At 38.5% G+C, this 21358-nt stretch overlaps 1 protein-coding gene across 1 annotated transcript in view; it reads right to left on the bottom strand.

The window, feature by feature from the left end:
- LOC146004516 (uncharacterized) overlaps positions 1 to 20279 on the bottom strand; it is a 53547-nt gene extending 33268 nt beyond the window's left edge. Inside the window, exons 1-2 of the mRNA XM_083143393.1 lie at positions 20111 to 20279; positions 9281 to 9337 (exon numbers count right to left, since the gene is read on the bottom strand). Coding sequence (XP_082999519.1) covers positions 9281 to 9337; positions 20111 to 20150 — 97 coding nt within the window. The 5' untranslated portion in view covers positions 20151 to 20279. The remainder of the gene's footprint in view (positions 1 to 9280; positions 9338 to 20110) is intronic.
- Between the last annotated feature and the right edge of the window lie 1079 nt (positions 20280 to 21358).

Genomic DNA, 21358 nt, shown 5'->3' with positions numbered 1-21358 from the left:
CTAGGGTTCATGAAATCGCATATTTTGACCGATGTTTTACAAACAGAATTGGGAGGAAAATATTGTCAATTTTAACATTTGATCGCCTTTTTCTGTGTTTCAATAAGTCTTTGCCTTCTGACGGTTCATCTTCTACGCATAAAACTGGGTTACGTATCCTCTACAACGGGGCTGAAGATTGCTATACTGAACCGACGTTTACATCAACGTTCGAGCTTCGCAGTCAAGCTCCGCCCCCTCACGCTCCGCTCAAATATTCTTTCCATCCGATCGTGACCGGACCCCGAGCTGAGCGCGATCGAACGAACCTTGACAGGAGCGTCAGGTGTGAATGCTAGTCTTTAAAAAACATTCAACGATATTTGACCGGACCATGGGGGGTGAGGGTGAACCGAGCGTTACTGGAGCGTAGAGGTGGATCAAGCTCAACGCCTTTATGATCGAATCTTTCGTCGAGAAAGTAATTTCACCGGATTGAGTACAGTGGAATGCACAAGCCGTCCTCAGTGGCAGAATTGTTAGCACAGCGCGCTATGACGCCAGTGGTCCCGAGTTCGAATCCAGGCTCACTGGGAGTGTCCATTCATCGATTTTATCATATCATCACTCATCCTCATCTTTGCGATTAGCCAAAAGTGGCAGAAAAGCGAAGTAAAATAAACCGAATCAATCAATCAGTGAGATTTACAAGTATTGCTCTACGAATTGTCCATATTATTTAAAGTAATTTTTATCCAGTAACCTGTTTTCAAGGAATAGATTTTTACACGTGCTGGTGCAGAAGATATCATCAGCTTGTTTGACGGTTTCTATCAATCATTGCGCCGCAAAACAAAAGAGAATAAACAAAACCTTACAGGCTCACCTCACCTGGCAAAATCCTTGTGAACCCTTCCAAAAACGCACATTCGGCACCTTTTTGTCTCGCTGCTCACAATCGGTTACAGACACAACAGTGGCAAATAAACCAAACAACAAAGGGCGACTGAGCTGCCTGGCGCCTACTGAACAGAAACAATGGCTCGAAAGGATAAGTAATATCAGGGGATATAGGAAGGGGGGGGGGGGCACAAACGCAGCTCCCGCTGACTGGACAGCGCCATCTGTAAACCAATTGCAATATTTCTATCAGATAGGCGCTTGCCGCCATTGTGTTTACTGTCGTGTTCACCACTGATATTTTATTCCATTGTTATTCGCAATTAATTACGAAATTACCAGGAGTTTGTGCTATGCGACATTGTTCATATATTTCATTTATTTTCCTTGCGTCGTGCGAATAAAGGAAGTAGTGTTCGGAACCACACTAGTTGTCAGTTCTATTCTGCGTGTTGAAATTTGAGGTAATGCTTTTCAAATAAAACAATCAAAACTATTTTATTTTGTAAAGTATGATCTCACACTGTAAGAAAATATGTAACTTATGTTGAAAATGCCAGGGGGGGGGATTTCACTCGAGTCGTGGTAGTCTTGTGCAATACTTGTCCCAAGAAAGAATTTGCGTTCCCAAAACTAAAACTGAACTCCATGGCGAGACAGCCAGCTAAGGACCAGGGCCTGACCTGAACGGCTTTTTCATTGGGTGACGCATGGCCGGCGCATTTAGTCCCGTCGCCGCTATTTTCTAGCTTACGTGACCGGAGCCGCTACTACTTCTTTTCAAGTAGCTCCCCAATTGTCCTCAGATGCTGGCTCAACAGATTTTTTTTAGTTCCCACTGGGAATCGAACCCGGGACCACTCGCACCAAAGGCGTGAGCGATAATCACGAGCTCGTATTAGCGCCCTATTGCATTAATATCCCTATATGTCTGCAAAGAAACGGATGCAGTAAAAATATTCTTGCTCTGTCCGCTCGCAACAAAGACAAACGGGTGCCATGATTTCTCCTTCACACGATGGAAGTCATCTGGAACAGGCAACAGACAAGGTTTGGCTCAGTGGCGGGAGCAAATATCGAGGTGGGAGAGGGGTGTCAGAAAAAAAAATCCAAAATTCAGCCGGGGCGCACGCACTATTGCTTCACTGGCGTCATCATCGGTTTCTCTTTTCAATGACCCGCGCAGGCCGGAAAGAAGCAAGGGTCCAGTATAGTGCTGTCACACAACATAAAAGGAAATTACTGAATTAAGGAAACCACTAGATACAGTGCGCAAACTGCTGAGCATGGTACATTCGCCATGTCACCTTGTTCCGAGCATGGCAGGAGGAAACAATCCTTATTTCTTGCCTGTTTGAGCAGTTTTTAGTGCACACAAATCCAGTCTCTATAAAAGTCGTTAAGGAGGGTGCGGGGGGAGCTTGGAGAACTGTCACACCGAAAGTTCCACATGACCCCCTTTAAAATTTTCCAAGGTTAGAGAAAATATTACTTCAAAATTTAAAAACTCCAAATCGTTTATGTAGAAAATTTTGCATGTAAATCCCAACGAGTTTCATTTTTTTAGTTATTGTATTTTGTTTGGATGTAGACTAAGTTAAATATTAAGGGCATGTGAGACAGTCTCCGCCCGGCTTTTCCCTCCGAGTCAGCGTTGCCAACTTAGCTCTCTTGGAACCAGATCTGGCTCTTTCGTGCACTCGTTTGGTGGTAACTGGGGCGCCCGCCCCGTGTCTCACTATGATACCTTCACTGGTTCCGGCCCACAGAGACCTACTTTTGCCGTGATTATACATTTTGCACGTCACGTGATATTGTTATATTGGCTGCGTCGCCCCACCCCCTCTTATATCCCCAGCTACTTTTTTTATATAGCGCCGTGTTGACATGAAATTGGCATAATATTGTTATCAAGGAATCCTTTATTTTAGATTTCGTACGACCATGAGATGGGTGATGCCGCCGGATCTTATAAGGGGGGATTGTTTCTGCTGGATTGGGGGTTTGCTTTGTCTATATTATGTTGCTTTAAAGTTGGTTTTACAAAAGGTTAACTTTAAATATATAATATATCAAAAACAGCAAAAACAAAAGAGAACCACGCTTTACGCGGCCACACGCAGACCCTATTCCACGTGTGGTGTTCCGTATAGTAACAGATATCCCCTGAGATATCTATTAAGCAACAGACGAACTTTAGCCTAACTTTAATAATCGGTAACTAGAGGAGGGCTTAATAGGCTTATGATTCACTAAAATGATAGAAGGTCAGACACCTTTAAACGACATATTTATTCATTGAAAAGAACACCACTTGTGGCATAGCTGCCACCAAACATGAGCATTTCACTGTACATGGCACAAAAAAGATATACAAAAGATTTTGTACTTACATATCAGCCGTTTTCACACTATATCACTCATACCTGGGGCCTTACACACGCTATTTCACTCTTTATCGCCACATCCCGACACATGGACAAATTTGTGGTATACCACACTAAAAAATTACTATTATGTGCTTCCTTGGTGTAACAAAGGCTTTGGGGGGTGATAAATGAATTTTCCTGGCTTTTCTTGGAAGGATGGCTAAGAACAACTTGGATATTCTTTGATATCCTATGGATGCTTCTATGGCGTCAGTTCTGCCGACCATGTGGTCTGGATTTCCACATGGGATGAGGGACACAAAACTCGCTATTTTGCTGAATTTTCACTGGGATCCTTAAATGCACTTGTGGACACAATATCCCACTTGGTCACACACACTTAGGCCTGTGTTTACTGTAACAGGACCTTAGATCCTTTTTCCCTTTATGTATCCTTTGTTGCTGGCACATGTGGCCATTCACACACTGGATTTTACCAGCAACTTCCAAGCTGACCTGCTCTCAGGTGGGTCTGTAATACAAGTGAGCTTGACTAGCAAGCTCAGAACACAATGGGCCATCTGAAAGTCTCCTCTGTGACGTCACAGCCTTGACGGCTTCTCATTGGCCAGCTGGAGTCCTTTGAGATCTTTCCTTGTCTTTGGGAGAATTGCCACTTTCTCCCACCAGATGGCAGAGTTATCAATTGCTTAAAAAGCATAAACAAAAGTGTTTTTTCAGCTTTTCTGGCTTAGTTATGCCAGATAATTGCAAATGAGTTTACTTTTAATAAATTAGGCATTATTTTACCTATGGGTGAGTGTTATCTCTGATTTTCAGTAAAGAATAAAAGATTTAGTAAACATGTGATTTGGAGCACATGGTTTTTGTTCTCCAAAATGGCTACTGTTAGCCTAACAATGGTTTGTTCTTTATAAATAAAGCATTTCTACCCCTCCCATGAGTGACAACTGGTTGGTAAACATGACCCATGATCCTAATTGGGGGTGGGGGGTATAAATTTCTGGGAAAATAGCTCTCACAAGCTTTCCCTGATGCCAACCTAATGGCCCTTGTACTTAGGTTGGCCTGTGGTTATTTGTGTGTGGGCATGTATGCCCAATGCTGATTGGTCATAATCTAAATGGTGAAAACTAAGAATAAATTGTCATCAATTTAGAGTTAACAGTAATAGCAACGCCCCATCCCTTTGACAACTAACATTACCCTAGGAAGCACTTTATCCAGACTTTGTAAACCTAGCTCATTGAAAGTCAGTTTTAAGTCCATTTAAGGTGAAATTTAGCTTTATGCGCACCAGATTTGGCAACACTGCCAGGAGGAAAGGAGAAATGCATTTGGGCATATGGAAGTATTATTTGATTTGTTATCTTGGGAATAAGAAACTTCCGATGGAATCGAAAATGATATCAACGGGAAGAGGACAGTGAAGAAGTGATTGTCAAGCTGGAAAGTCGAAACTCCCATTTGATTAGCCGTAACTTGATGTTGAAGTTGATTCCCCATAAGCAATACATGGGATTCCGAAAATTCTTATTCATCATATTTTTTCAAATATCGTGACCAGCTTAATAATCAACATAAAAAAAACGCTTCCACTTGCAACATTGAGAGAAATTCATACTCTTGGATACACCCAGGTTCTTTTTAGTAGCAGTGTCCATTAGGGTGATATTGAAATAAATGCACAATTGGTGCGTAACTGTATCTCCTCCCCTTAATGTAATAACAATAATTTATTTCCTGTCATCGTGAGATGCGGCGATGACTTAGCAAAATAATAAAAATACTGCATTTTAAATATTTTAGAATAGAAGTAAAAAAATAAGTCAAAATATTTTCATGTTTGTGCGAAATAAGCCATGCGACACCAAGAAACAGCGGAAATACTCAAGGGATTCGTTACGTTTAGCGCATCGGAATGAGAGCCTAGTACTATTCCCTCGCGCTACGTTTCCTATTGAAGGCAATTCGCGATTAAAATTACCACCTGAGCGCTAGTGTCGCTTCCAATATGGCCGCTCTAAGTAGGATGAATATATGTTTACATTCAGCATTAGTACAAAATAGCAGCGTGTTGTATGGTAGAAAACGTTTAAATTACGCATTATTTTTAAATATTGCGAATGCGATTTGTATTCCAGGTACTCTAACAAACTGAAGCTGTACTGAGAACGAAGCATTTAATTATGATAGGCAAAAATAACATGGAAAATGCAAACGAAACTATGTATACGCACTGGTTGTCCAAAGCAGTGCTGTATCATCTGCACGTCACGTTGTAACTGGGGTTCTCGGAAATTATTTGAAAATAAAGGAATTGAAATTGGCCTGTACTTGAAAAGCTGGGACAGGAGAAAATTACAAACATATCGTTGCAGTTCTTTCTCGAAAGAGAAAGGCTGGTTTAATAATAATATTCACGATTTCATGACCAGGTTCCTACTCACTGAAAAAGGACAGCGTACTGAATGAAACAGTAACATTATCATGTACATTTCTTTTTCTGGTTACATTTGACATTAATTCATTCTCAAACTAATATATTCATCTTCTCTCTTAATTGACTTGCACCTGTTCCAAATTTCACACATACGTAATACCGGTAATACATGAAAGCATTGGGTAAGACGCTTCATGATTTTTCGAAAAAAAAAAAAGCTTTATTTATAAACTACAATTTAAAACTTTACTTTCATGGTAATATATATTTATCTCTGAAAAATAAAGTAAGCAGACTCGTGCATTCTTCGTAATTTCCTTGCCGAATTACAGTGTTATTTCCCCCATACCAATCTTCTTCTGTCAATTACGTTTTCCCTGATTGATTAACAAATTTCATTTTGTTGATTCCGCGGGGTGGAAACACATGAAAACTTTTAATTTGTTCTGACCCCTAAAACGATTTAGAGAAGAAAAAAAACCTGAACAGTAGACCTTACTCTCTCGCATATTCCCCATGCTTTAAACGACTTCAAAACAACGTATCCTACTTATAGTACTTCCTGGAAATCCCACCAGATGGCATTTCGGTTAATTTTAATCGCGAATGGTGTTCGCCGGCCCAGGTCATCGCAGAAAATGTGCGAATTTCTCTACCTGCTCAGAAGACACCCAACGACCGCTTGAAGGTCTGGCCATAAAAGGCCTTTTTTTTTCAGCTCCCATGTTTACGGCAGGGGTTCTCTGACGTCATCAGGATTAAAATTTTCCCGAGTGCTATTTCAATCATTGTAAAGCTAAAGCATGCAATGCAGTGACTTAATACACGTAATTAGTGATGTGAGTGCAACCATTTTTAAATAAACTAAAAAATCAGACTTTCTTTCAATTATGTTAGACGAACCATCTAATGTTAACAGTAGGTCCAAATTGTCAACTGTCTTGAGATCAGTGCATAAGGAGGAGAGTTTATTGGTTTTACTGATGAGTACCGATTGTATATCTGACAGGTTATTTCAATTTGTTCATGTAAAGATAGTCAATAAGTAGAAACTGGAGGATAAATATATTCTTGCTCAAATATACGACGGTCGGCAGTTTTGTCGGGGCATTTAGAGGATTTGCAAAAGAAGGTCCAGGACGAGTACCCGAAGGCGTTAGTTACGCATTCCTACTCTCCAAGTATAGATTTAGTGCTGCCCCAGGGAATGAATGAAATATCATGTATTTTGACACACTTTGACACATAAGAACGTTAAAAGAAAACCATCCCAGCCTTTTCACAACCCAGGTGGTGTTATAAATCACGCTTAGTTAACGCAGATGAGCAGTATACAGGGAGCCAATAACTGACTTTCTTTTCTAATAATTGATGACAACTGAAATGGTCCAGGCAGGTGTGAGCAGCGTATGGATTTGTGCACTTCTTGCAATGCTTTCAAACAATATTTTTACTGAAGACATTATCTCCTTTGATGAAAAGATTCACTCGGGATATCAGCCAGGTGAGTTGTGGAAAAGACTCCAAGCTTTCGAGAACTAACGTTAACTCATCTTCAGGGTAGAAAGCTTGGAATCTTTTCCACAACTCATCTGGCCAATAGCCCGAGAGAATCTTTTCATCATTTCGCCAGGAAAGCTTCAAGACGTTTTCTCATTTGTCTGATGTTATTTTTAACGTCCTACAAACAGAACATGTTAATATCCTGAATTGTTTAATTGTGAGTAGAGATTTTGAACAAGAATTAAAGTGCTATAAGAATGGTCATTATCACTGTGAATATTGCAAAAACAACTATTTCGGAAGAATACAACTGTGAATAGTGTGGGGGAAAACGTTTCTGTGGTAGGCATATCCCCATCTCCCAGTTCAAGGAAAAGGAAACTAAAGAAGCCAACCATGGTTTATCGCCTGAACGAATGTACAGAAGTCTTTGCCGTTATTGACAACCTTTTGTGTCATGCAACATAAATTGCTGTTTTATGAACTTTTAGATCCCCAATAAACCCCCTGTAAATTGGTAGCATTTTTGATAGACTAAAATTTAGACAACTCTTTTAAGGGAGTTTTTTGGTTAAATTAATTGTCACTATACCAGCTACAACACAATCAGTCGAGAGGAGTTTTTATGCTGTCAATAGAATTCATACTTTCATATGATCAACGCAAGGAGAAGAGCGACATACAATTTAACCCTCCATCGAGAAAACTCTCAGAAAGAATTCTAAAGAATGCTACTACACAGTGATTCATAAATCCGCCACGAAAACAAGGACGCTCGAGTTTATGCCCAACCAAGATGAGACGTTTTACAGGAAAATACATTAATCAGAGTTCAAAATTATCGTCGTATGGAATAGCATAATTTCCTTTTTGTAGTCGTAAGGCCTACTGCAGTGAGCTGCTAAATATATAAGTGTTATACTTAGTTCTTGTATGCTTGTATTGATTCTGCATCTCGTTATAGCTTCCTTGGTTTTGATGCTTAACACTACTTCTAATCTTACTGAAACTTGCTCCAAATGAAGAATATATAAGGCTTACAAATATCTTAGAAGAACTTCAGCAAATTATAGAGCAAGAAGTTATAGTTACGTCGAATAGGAAATGACCCTTGCGTTTACTGCGGAGAAATATTGTGCCCCCCCTCTTCCAGGTTAGAAAGATAGACCCTGACGTTTGACGAGTCTTGCGATGACTACGTAAAAATGTCACACTTCGCCACTGATAATTTAATATATCAAAAAATACTATTATATATTAAACTTAATATAGCACAGAAATTTTATTTACGTATGGCGCATAGGGAGCAAGTGGAAAACTAGTGGTGAAAATTTGCATTTTCTTTTAAGATAGAAAGTAAAATTAATTACTCCCTCTGTCCCATAATTATTGTCCCGTATGCCAAAATGGTAGTACAGGAATGATAGACGAAGAGGCAGATGGAAAGCCCAATGTGTACTGATCCTTGAGTAGTAAAGTTGGATGACTCATTCCCTTGTTTTATGTTCTTCTTCTGTATACACAAATGTCCCAGTTTGAATATCGGGCAATTATTATGAGACAACAAACAAAGGTGTACCGGACAATAATTATGGGACAGGGGGAGTATAAATTTTATTTTTTCATACAATTGAAAATAAAGCATTGCACCCCCTAAAAAAGTGTTGCTTCTCCCCTCCCTAGAGGAAGTATGGGTACGCCTTTGGTGTGTGGTCAATAGCTACATTATGTAATGAAAATTATGTATGTAATATATAATTTATAATCCATATTAAGTTATATGTGAGCGGTCACGCGAAAAAAGGCCCCCAGGGGTGAGAAAAATGTTTCTCTTTTGTATTGCGATGTTCGTCTGTAAGTAGAACAGAGGACCCATAGCAAATAATGAGTTTGGTAAACGAAACCTTCATTTCTTAATGTATTTTTGTACCACTTCTATCCCCCCCCCCCTTTCAGGTCCCTTTTCGCGTGACCACCAACTGCCTTCCCCCCAAAGACATTAGCCTAGTAATGTCCTCGCATATAGGTGATAATGTTACATTTTGTTTGATTTCGCTTTACTTACCAAAATCTGTGTTCCAGCCACAGTCAGATATGAAACAAGCATCAACTGCGTAGAAGCCTGCAAAAAAAGAATACTTAGAATTAGGAACAGTTTATTAGGGCGCTAATAAGCAAAAGTATCCTTACGTGATGGTCGTATTCGGCTCAAGTGCGCTGGCGCCAACTGGAAGAGTCCAATGGCTAAAAACTAGGGGGGGTGGAGGGGTCGCAAGGACAGTATACTTTCCCTTGGTATATAAGGCTTAGCGTAATGCGACGACAAATATGGCAAAACTTGGGGGGGGGGAACTGCCCCCACCAGGCATGTATCCAGCAATTCCTTTCGGGGGGCTGCTGAACACCATTTTTTTAACCTCACAATTGTATGTTTAAGGCCAGTGGTGGCAATTTGGTTCCAAAACTGAAGGGGGGGAGCGAGGAAAGTTTACTTTCTCTTGGTAGACAATGCTTAGCATTAAGAGGCCATAGTGTGGAGGCAAAAAAATGGGGAGCAACTATCCCTAAATTGACGTCACTGTTTAAGGCTGTCATTTTAATCAGAACGTGAAATCGGAATATTTTTTATCACTTGACTCCTCTGTTGCCATTAAATTTGTGTGTAGGAACAATCTTAGTATGTATGTTCGACCATTTCTTCTCATCAGGCATCAAAACATCTGTGTACCAGGTAACCAGAAGTGTTTTTACGAAGCTGTTACACATGCACGGAAGGGATGGACAATCCACTCGACAACGCGAGTTTCAAACTGTGGGTTGCGAACTGGACGCAGACAGTTCTCGATTCGAGCCTGAACACCACTAATGTGTCTCGTCCTCCCATGTTTACAGCTCTTATAAAAGCCTAAACCCACCAAATTATTCATATTCAGACCTAAGCAATCGCAAGTGTTCAAAATTGTCTGTCACAGCTTCTGCAGTCGTTGTCATATATCGGCACGAAACAAAGGAAGTCTTCTAGAATACAGCTGGATCGGGAAACAATTAATGCACAGTGAAAACCCTTCTGTTCAACACATTTAATGTTTCTTCTCCCAATATGATCAAATGATTACTCCGTTATTTTCAGTGACGTGTCCAAGGAAAAAGAGTTTGTGGGGTCATAACCCAATTTCACCCAGTATAAAATAAAAAAAAATAACGTCAAAGACAAAAAAAGATGGCAAAATGAGGACTGACCACCAAAAATAGTATGCTCAACAACTCCTCTCCCGTCCAAACATCCTGGGCACGCCACTCTTTATATCGGACACATCTAAAATCAACTCACTAGAAGTTTTTTTTTTTATCATTTCGTATTGGAGACTGAAGTAAAGCATCTTGTACACGATCAAATAAATCATGAACAAGTCCTTCAATTGAACGCTTAAAAGGAAATTATGACAGAGACAACGCCATTTTTCTCATTGGATCCAAGCTTGGGTCAAAGAATTTCTATTTAGGAATGGTTCTAATTAACGCGTATTTATATCCTTATTTTATTCTAGAACGTTGTGCAGATAAACGAATTATAAATATTGCCAGTAGTTCGACTCCTCTTATTCAAGAACATTTCCTCTCGCACCTTCCAGAGATTAGAAATCCCTACGTGTGGCGCTACCTTTGTTGTGCAGCTTCAAATGCTGACAAGTCTCTACATAGTGATCAAGTTTGCTGCGACAACACTGAAAACTCAAGATAAGTTTACCTGCAATATTATCAACAAGAGGTTATAGAACATTCTCCGTCTTGCCTCGATTATTATTTCTCCAATTATCGTCACGTTACTGAAGACAATAACCTAATTTTATCTACTACTGAAAAATGTTCTTGGGGGGGGGGCGAGTCACCTGAGCCCCACCTTCGATACGCGCTAGTAACAATAACAGAGTTATAGAACATTCTCCGTATTACCTCGATAATTATTTCTCTCCTTAAATTACACTGTTCTACAAAGGTTTTATTTCTTATGTGAAAATAAGTTTTTCTGAAGGAATTTGGTATGGGAAATTCAAATCCGTAATTAGAATTTCGCTATCAGGGACAGTTTTTTAGTTATAAGGAAATAAAGAGTCATTTTACTCAGATTCACCGTTCGTGATAAATGCAGGGAATTGTCAGATGAGCACTTGGCAACATCTGCTTCTGTTTCAGATGTTGGCACTCCTGTTACTAAACTACATGTTGTACCAGAAAGTTATTGTCAAAATACTAAGCATAGTGTTTGCAGCTTTTGTTTTAAGCTACATTTTTAGGAAAATTTGGAAATATTCTCTTTTCTGTTATTTGATAACAATTGTTAATATTCTTTCAGTCGTCAATTTCAAAGTAAAGAAATACGACACACTCAGTTGCAAGCGCAAAGAAAAGAAATGTTTCTTCCACCAACAAAGAAAAATTGTTGAACTTTTGCGTCTCTTCTGTTGTCGCTGCTCGTCGCGTAAGGTTTTGATTTGAAAGCATTTGTGATATCTACCGCGGCTCATGGTGATCAGCAAGTTTCTAACAATAGATAAGAATATGTGATACGCCGCGGCTTTCTTTGGTTTGAGTTTCACATCAGAATTCAGAAATAAACAATAGTTTTTAACTGCTGTTCTCTTAATTCTTACAGTGGAGAAGTGAAGTTATGTGAATCAGCTAACTGAACCATGCCGAAACTTAAATGTGATTTTAGTAACGACTTACCTTACAAAAACGGTTTCCTGACTTTAAGTCTGGAAGAAACAACTCCAAGGCAGAATGTCTTGCAGAATGTCAATGTATGTTATTATTTAAAGTAAGAGACCGAGTTTCACAACCGTATAATATTACGGCCATAGTGAATAAATATTAGAATATTCAGACATATGCCTATAATGAGGCCTATTATTAGTTATACGGAAACTGTGTGAAATTGTTTTACAGGGGTGTGTGATCTATAAGCTCACCAAATGCCGTATATTCTTTTTTAAATTCTTTGAAATGCAGTCTAAATAATGCACAGGATAAGCAATACAAAAGTGTTCTGGCCACTGAAAGAAAAACAGCAAACTGTTGCTGCGGACACGCTCTGCGTGATCGACGCAATAAACTCCCACGCACTTCGAAAAGGATACTAGACCGCAGAGGAAGGCTTTCTGCTACCCCTAAAATCTGCAAATGGACCGGTCCTTCCCTTCCCCCCGCTCCCCTCGTTTGGGGATCTTCTCGTGAGCGGTGAGCTGTACTTCTTACATTCGGCACCAGAGTGCAGCGTGTACAAGGCGTGTCTAGGGGGTACTCGAAAATGTCTGTGCTACATAGTTGCAAACTTTAGCGAGAATTCGCTAAACCTGGCAGATTTTAAAGGGGAGAGAGACAATTTCCCCTAGGTCCTTCTTGCTTTCTTCAAATATAGCGTGGTTTGGGGGGGAAATTGTTGAAAATAACTTGAACTGTTATTCTCACTTTTTCAATTGAAGATGAAGTTACAAGGAAGAGCAGTAAATCTGCATTCAGTACAAAAACATTATTGTGAACACTCGTATGCAAACCGCACGCGACGCCACTGGTTATAACTAGGGCTAAGCCGATGCCAATGTATCGATTGGAATTCATCTGCCGATACTTTCCCGGCTTCTTGTCTTTCACGGGGGCAGCAAAAGTGCTTTAGCAGAGTCTAATTATCCTAGAAATTATGCAAAATTCAAACTTTCTATTTATTTTGCACGAAAAACTATATTTCGTGATTACACAATATCTAATTTAATATTCTGATCGATTCTTGAATATTCAAAAGCAAATTTCTTGGTAAATTAATACATAGATTTGGAAAGAATATTTACACACCAATATTGGTCATGGGGAAAATCAGTTTTTCATCCACCATCTTGAAACACATTGTCCAATTTTACTCAAGTTTTCTAGCTGCAGAAATAATTTTACCTAAATGATTCTAAATTTACTGCAGTTATCATGACCACTTAACAGTTGACATCCCTCTGCCCATTCACCCTAACTCATGCTCCTCCTAAATCATGCACCATATTTAGATAATTTTATTGTCAAATGATAGTGCAAGTACATAATGCTCCTGTAAGTTTCATGCACAAAGATTAAAATTATAGCCTAATCAAAGGTTTGAAAATGTCAAAAATGATCAAAATATGAAAGTATACATGTACACTGTATTTACTTGAGTATCCTATACACCCTTAAAACAATGTAAGAAAGAAAAAGAAAAAACTGACATTGTGGTAGATCATGAAGGTGCAAGACTTACATAGGTAACAAGCTCCTATCCAGATATAAATAACATTTATCTTGCATAGGCAAGCAACCCATTATGATGAGAAATGAGAAAAATCATTTAAAGAATGCTCCGATTTAATTATGCCACAATTAACAACATTTCAATAAAATGTGCTCAATTCTCCCTTGTAATGCTTAAACATGCAACAATTTATTGTATCAATTGATCATCACAGTTGAAACTATGGTGTGCCACTATGGTTTCCCCCACACAAGGAAGTGCCTGATAACCAAAATGCTCCCACATTTCAAAATTATAAGCTTTGTTCAACTATGCTGCATTAATCAATGCAAACGTTTTATCTAAAAATGTCTGATACTTTTTCTTTTTTGTTTCTTGGATATGTATTATTTTTATTTCTGTTAAACGTCCATTTTTATCATGATTTGAGGAAAATAGCCTGAAAAAAAAACACAATGACTTGTACAACATTCATTACTTTTAGCATTATAAGCTCTCTTTTACAAGTTTTCCAAAAAAAAATTGACAATCGTAGAACCTCAAGTATTTAAAAGCAATAATTTACAACATTTTCTGAAAAACCCACTTTTTGACAGGTTTTTGGTGGGTTTTTCTGAAAAACCCGCATGGGGAAAACTAGGCTGGGCCCACCCATGCCAACCCTGCCTAAGCCCCCGCCCCCCTTGGATACGTGCCTGCCGCCCCCCCACTTCCCCCTAATCGCTGCCGCTGGGGGGTGACAGTTCTCAGTTGGAAATCAGATGGGAAGTAGGAACGAGTTATAATTTTGGGGTGCTTCGGCACATATGGCCAGGAGAGACTGTAAAAGGCCCGCCCTTCTCTAAACGCTAAAAATATTTGTTAAACACTATCATTATTCCCAACATGAATGACAATTCGCTTCACAAAATGCATGTTTTCAATATCGTTCTTTATTGCTTGTCTAATTGTTTCGGTTTTTAAAAAAGTGTTCCATCTTTTTCTTTGTTCGTTGGCAAACAGCTGATACGATGTAGTAGCTGATAAAATGCTACCAATGGCTTGCTAAAAGCTTAGGCCTTTTCATAAATACGCAGCCATACAGTGCTATTGCGCAAGATTCTAACAACTTTGGTAGAGTTTCAGCTCTGTCAGCAAACTACGTGGCAGTGTTGCCAACACACATTACTAGAAAGAAGCTAAAATTTAGTTTCTGTCAGAGCCAGAATTACGAAATCTGCGAGTTATGACTAGAATATACCCGAGTGAATACACCACATCCTCTCTTAGTGTAGATAAGCTCATCACTATGATCTGTGCGCCCCCGTAGGTGCTCTTGGCCGTCTGGAGGAAATAATGCAAGAAAGACGTGAAAACTAATTCCACCTTGAGTATCCTTTTGTCCTGCTACTCTTAGATTCTAAGTCTTGCTTTCTTTTCTTTTACCTCAATGCTTGCCCCCCTTGCCTCCCTAGAATTGATTTCCGTCCAAAGTTGGAGAGGGACAATTCCCATTGTCCCATGTAGTTTCACCACTGCACTCCCTTCCCTCGTAGTTTCAAAAATTTGAAAACAATATTGATTTAATAGGGTACCACAAATATAATTTATTTCTGCGCATAGCCTAGATTATGTAATAAATGTGTCCCTACTTAATATAAATTGCGAAATATCTTCGAAACATGAGGGCATGTGTGTAGGTGTCGAGCACGCGCAAAAGAAAAAAAAAAGGTAAAAGTAAATGACAGGACCCTTTTGAATTTTACGAGTTATTGTTTCTCGTTTAGAAACAAATAAATTTATGAAAATCTTGGTTGCTTCGTTCGCAATACATACGTTACTATAAGATACACGCCCTTCAAGTTTATGCTACCAAAAAAGCATGATTTGTTATTGGTGATATATACAATGTAGTGAATTGTCTGCTACTATTTCTCTGTTTGGTTTCAATTTTTGAATCACTTCACTAAACCAGGAGCCAAATGTTGGTCTGTCCATTTCTTGGTGATAATCACCCTTCCCTTTCTTTGCACGGAGAACAGTAAACATGCGTCTTCAACAAAGCCTTCATTGCCGCCAGTGCGTGAAACAATAAGCCTCCCCCTTCGTCGGTTGCTTCAGCCCTGGCGGTGGTTTTGCACGCTCCCACGGTTGAATCAATGTACGGCCCGCGTTGACGCATGCCTCATACAAATAATTAACATGTTTTTTTGGTTGGTTTTTTTTGTCTTTTTTCACGGCGACATATTTTAATACCGCGTAGATTCTTTTGTCTTCAAACAACAAACAATCGTTTTCTATTCCTAAACTCAACCGCAAATCATTCAACATCCGAGACAGTTCATGCGCTCATTGACGGCAAATCACCTCACGCCCTGTTTTATTTTGGTCTTGTTGCCGTAAGGAGGAATATGTATTTAAAACAACTCGTTTAACTTTGAAGAGCCTTTTCTTCGGATGATGCTCAAAATAACACTCTGGCAAAACCAGGCACTGAACCCGAGGCCTCGATTCAGCCATTCTCGCCACTGTACAGCACGAATAGCAATGAATCACGACAAAAATAGGGTTAAAATAGTGGGATGTAAAACACTGATATCACCGATTCCACGCGCTTTGCAACGTATTCAGTCTCACTCGACTTGCTCTTGAGCTTTTGTGTTCCTTCAGCGCTACCGAATGCCCAGTTGGCGAATCTGCGGATTCAAGTTCGTCTGCACAGTGATTGCAACCGATTAAGTCCATACCTGCTAATGGATGTATCATTGTGTCTGTATATTACACATTAAATAACTGTTTTGTTGCAAGTATGCAGTTGTGTCGGAATAGAACCCGTCTCAGTGGAACTATATTCTGCGCGCACGTTTAGATCTACATATGCGAAAACCTGCTGCCAAGTTAACCTGACACGAGCTTAGTAGTATCATAATGTAGGAACATGGACGTCCGGAAAGGGGGGGCAAGGATGGCCACACCTACCCCTTAGAATTCGAATGTCAACGTAAAAAGTATATATTTCAAGCGTATAATTTGATTTCAGTCACAGTAATCCGATAGTTTCAAATTAAAGTGTTTTTTTTGGGGGGGTCAACATGATTATCGGGGTAATATGCCCCATGGAAAAATACCTTGCTTGTCCCTCCGTGTGAAAAATCTGCGGGCGTCCATTATTAGGGGGACAATTGCCCCACCTTGCCCCCCCCCGTGCGTACGCCTATGAAAGATAGGAAGGTAATGGAAATAAAATATATGTACTGATGGTGTGAAGCTCATATGTTAGGAAATGTAAACACACATTTTTATTAATTTAAAATTCAAAAATTTTTATAGACAAAAGTGGCAAACGTTTTGTGTAGAAAAATATACAAAACACTAATCATGTTAAACCATAAATAGTGTCATTATCATTAAACTGTAAATAAACATGGTAGCTAATATTTTTCAAACTATCATTAAAAAATATCCAAAATTCGTCTACAAAAAATTATACAAATATTGAAGTTACTATTTTAAGTTCCAATTATAGAGTACATCCCGAATGTTTCACTTTCACTGGAAGAAAAGTTACTGAAATTATTATTAGTTTCAGTAACATTTAACAATATTTCCATAGTAGTTACAGTATCAGAAACAGAGATATGTATATCTAGGTATATTTTTTATTTGCTTTAATCAAACAGGGCAGTTTGCGAGAAGAAGACTTTCTATTAAAAAAAATATATCTATATACGTATGGTGCCAAAAACCATACAAGCAATTTTAAGTGTGTTTTTAAAAAAAATCAACAAAATCGACAAACTAAAAAAAAACCTTAAATAAAAATAAACAAAAAATATTGTTTAAATAAAAATCATGATTTTAATCCACCCTGGGCCTAATTTTATAATTATTATTGAACACAACTTACTTTCAGTTACGCAGGAAAACTTAGTAATTTGCTTCTGTGTATTCATTATATGTATACGACTTTCTTCTTCCCATGGAGTACTATTTTACAAGCACTTACACAGAGGGCTCAATATTTTTGACGTGAACTGTAGTTTCAAGTTATTCCAAGTACGCATGGGTGTAGTAAAGGTATTCAAACTGGAGGAGAAAGGTGGAAGGGAGAGATCAAGAGCCAGAAGAAACCAAGGAAGAAGACAATACCCCGAGAAAGAAAGAAGGGAGAAAGATTGACTGATTGATTGATTTAGTTTATTTTACTTCGCTTTTCTGCCATTTTTTTATTAATCGCGAATATGAGGATGAGTGATGATATGATGAAAGGACACTCGCAAAGAACAACTACACCCAGGTCGGGATTCGAACCCGGGACTCCTGATGTCGAAAGGTGGAGACAAGAACGGGATAGCGAAATACAGAAAGACAATAAAGATAAAAGAAAGAGAAAACACAGTGTGAGAGGGCGAAAGGTAGAAAGGAAATAAAGGACGTGATAAGGCAGAAAGAAGAAAAATACATAGAAGGAGGGATAGCGATAAAGAGAAGTGATAACGAGAGAAAAGAAAGGCAGGGAGAGAAAGAAGTAGATAAAAGAGATATAGAGAGGGAGACACGAGAATGATGAAGAAAAGGGAAAACGAGCGACAGAAGAAAAGCACACAGAAGAACGAGAAAGGAAAACGATAAAGAGAATAGGGAATAATAAGAAATCAAATGCAAGAACAGAAACTGCTTTAAAATATGTTTCCCTAGGGGAAGGGGTCAACGCTTTGTTTACTCGTTTCTTCAGTTGAACCTCCACGTTCCCGCGATGCTATACTTACGATTAGACTCGAGAAAAGGTTTACCATATGATTTTCACATATACTGCATACATTTAAAATAAAGCTTATTAACCGTGGGGAGGAATCTAATATCGATTCAATCCAAATGTTACATATGCAATTTGTGACATTTGTTCATACGTTTGATTGTTTTATAAGTTGTAATACAAACGAGTACGTTTCTAAGATCTTGTTACGAAATTTGTATCTTCCATCCTGATGAGGCTCGGTGAGAATTTTAATAAACATTCTGACACTTTTTCTGTGGGCAACTTTGCCCCATATTATTTTGAACCCCCCCCCCCCCTTTCAAATATTTTTCGACACTGGCTATTGTTCGTTCATGTTAGGAAACTAACTATCGGTACATCAGAATCTGTATTTCTGATACTTACACCGCTTTTCAGCCCTTTTTGGATAATCGCGAGGATAGGTGATGATTGGATGAAATTCATTAAAGAAAAGTCACAAAGTACAGCCGGTTATCCAGAGCTATAAAAGACAAAATATAGTCGACTGATGGTACTACTCAACGTAGTCAACCAGACATCTTTGTAGTAAGTGTGAAAACATTTTTTTGCTTTTTTTTTTTGCACTACGCCGGGCGGAAAGGGGGGGGGGGGCATGTTGAGGTTTGAATTGTAAATACAGTACATAGTAAATACAAGTCAAAATAATGCCCTCAGAAATTGGCAAAACGAGAAATTATCGTTTACGTCACTAGGAAACAGTAAAATTCCTTATGGATGGATGTTGCTGTAGTTGACAACACTATAGTTTACAACCGAATGTAACAAATTGGTTCCTTTCCTTTTACGCAAATGGGAAACTGAAAGATAAGTAGTTATCAGCAATAGCACAGACTGCTACTTACTGTAAAACTGACTTGTAGTAAATACGACAAAATTTCCACTAATTCCAACCTAATTCGAAACCTAACAAAGGTAAGGATGTGTAAATTTTTCATTCCACAGATGCTAAAACACACTCGGAAGAAGCCAACCATAATAATTACTTCACTGCGAACCAAACTTCGGATAAGTTTTTTTCAGCAGCATCAAGTTTCCCTCTCTACTGAAATAATTAGTTCAGAATGCAAAGTAAAGGTTAACAATAACAAAATATAAACATGAACCTAGGACTACACCTGCTTTCTCGTAATATATTCATCCGTGTATATCTTATTGTGATTGCAGAGCAGCAGTTAAAATAAACAATGATAACGTTCTTCAACAATTATTATAGTTTTCAATCTTTTCTTCGCTTTCGTTTCATTACAACTGCCTTTTTTCGTTCTTGCTTATTGAACAGTTTTCTTCTACCAGATTCTAAATTATTTCACTTCATAATAATAATAACTGAAGTTTTCCTAGCTTGATTGTAAATCGAGATTTCAACGAGTTTGGATAAGTTGATTTGCCAATTTCACACAATTCACGGTACTTATGTGTATTATACTTTATTAGCGATCATTCCGACCATTCTAATATTCATGTTTATAATAAAGTTGAGATTCAATTGACACATTGAACAACAACACTGAAGTACAAATTCTGACTCACATTTCGTCAACAGAAATGTTCCCAACTTTCAACCCAAGTTGGCTGTTGGCAGTTACGGAGCAAATTTCAAATTAGAATCACGCTTGTCATTTTGTATAAACATCACTCATTCATTCCTATTGTTGTGTAACGGAAACACTCGCCGCTAAGATAACCAAGTAAACACGTAGATACTACACGATACACAGCAAAGCAACGTCGGTTAATTCTGTGCCAACAAAAATCCACACACAGACGATAAATGAGATAATACACAAAATTCTAATTGATTCAACTTTTTCATAATGTTTATAAACAGAAAATACACTTACCTAACATTTCATCGCCTAGCAGCATCGTCCCAAAGTCCATTTTGCAGCTAATTTAACACCTGACGGTGGAACCAGAACACAAAACTCGAAGTACTTCTGCTGTCAACAGCCACACACACACACACTGCTTGAAGTTGGGAGCGCTCTCCGGGTGACACGCGCTGACCAATAAGAATTAAGATGTTACCCTTGCTTCAGTGTTGCTGCGTGTGAGTTGGCCTGCCTGTTGCTTCAGGTACCCTGGCTTGGTTTGCTCACCATTGACAGATTACGCAAAGGGTTTAATGGGAAAGAGAATGGATCTGCGGAAGACCGTGTTAAGCTGTTTGCAGATAATGTCGTCCGTGCGGTAACTACTTGCATTTCGATTAAAAGTATATTTCGCAGCAGAACGTTTTACAACGCTCTACACGTCGGATGAAGGCAAGAAATCATTTTCTCGGAATCAATCTTGGTCTGCACACAAAAAATGCTGTTTTTTTTTCAATTGCGTAAAAACATAAATTCTTATTTTTTGTTCCACCTCATGGGTTAATCGCTGCGATGAGGATGAATAATGAACTTAAGAATTTTTGTTTTAAGTCCACTTTATGCACAAATAGGCTAATCGGGATTGGATCTAGTTAAAAGTGGGATACCATAAACCAAGAAAAAGTAAGCCATGGTTTGATAATGAATGCCATAATCTAATAGAAAATAGAAACCAGGCTAGACTTAGGTGGTTAAATAACTCTGATGATACAAATCCAAGCAATTATAATAGAATAAAGCGAGAAGTTAACCGCACGTTTAGAAGTAAAAAAAAAGAGATTACTTGAAAAGCAAAATTAACGAAATTGAAACAAACAGCAAAAACAAAAATATCAGAGATTTATATAAAGGTGGAAATGAATTTAGAAAGGGGTGGCAACCTAAAGTAAACTTGATAAAAGATAAAGACGGTGATTTTCTAGCTGACCCAGGCGATATTCTAAATAGATGGAAGAACTACTTTAATGACCTTTTAAATGTTCATGTAGGAGATAAATCAGAAGTAAATGAAGTACACACAGCAGAACCTTTAGTTCCAGAACCTAACTTGACTGAAGTAAAAGATGCTATTAAAAGGCTAAAGAATAACAAAGCACCTGGCATTGATTTAATACCAGCTGAGTTAATTAAATATGGTGGAAATTCGTTAATATGTCAAATTCATAAATTAATTTGTTTAATATGGAATAAAGAAGAAATCCCTCAACAGTGGAAAGA

The sequence above is a fragment of the Lepisma saccharinum genome, chromosome 21, assembly GCF_977018435.1.
Source record: "Lepisma saccharinum chromosome 21, izLepSacc3.1, whole genome shotgun sequence".
In the NCBI taxonomy this organism is placed as follows: domain Eukaryota; kingdom Metazoa; phylum Arthropoda; class Insecta; order Zygentoma; family Lepismatidae; genus Lepisma; species Lepisma saccharinum.
Note: the sequence above shows the minus strand (reverse complement) of the source record. Positions and strands in the feature narration are given on the sequence as shown.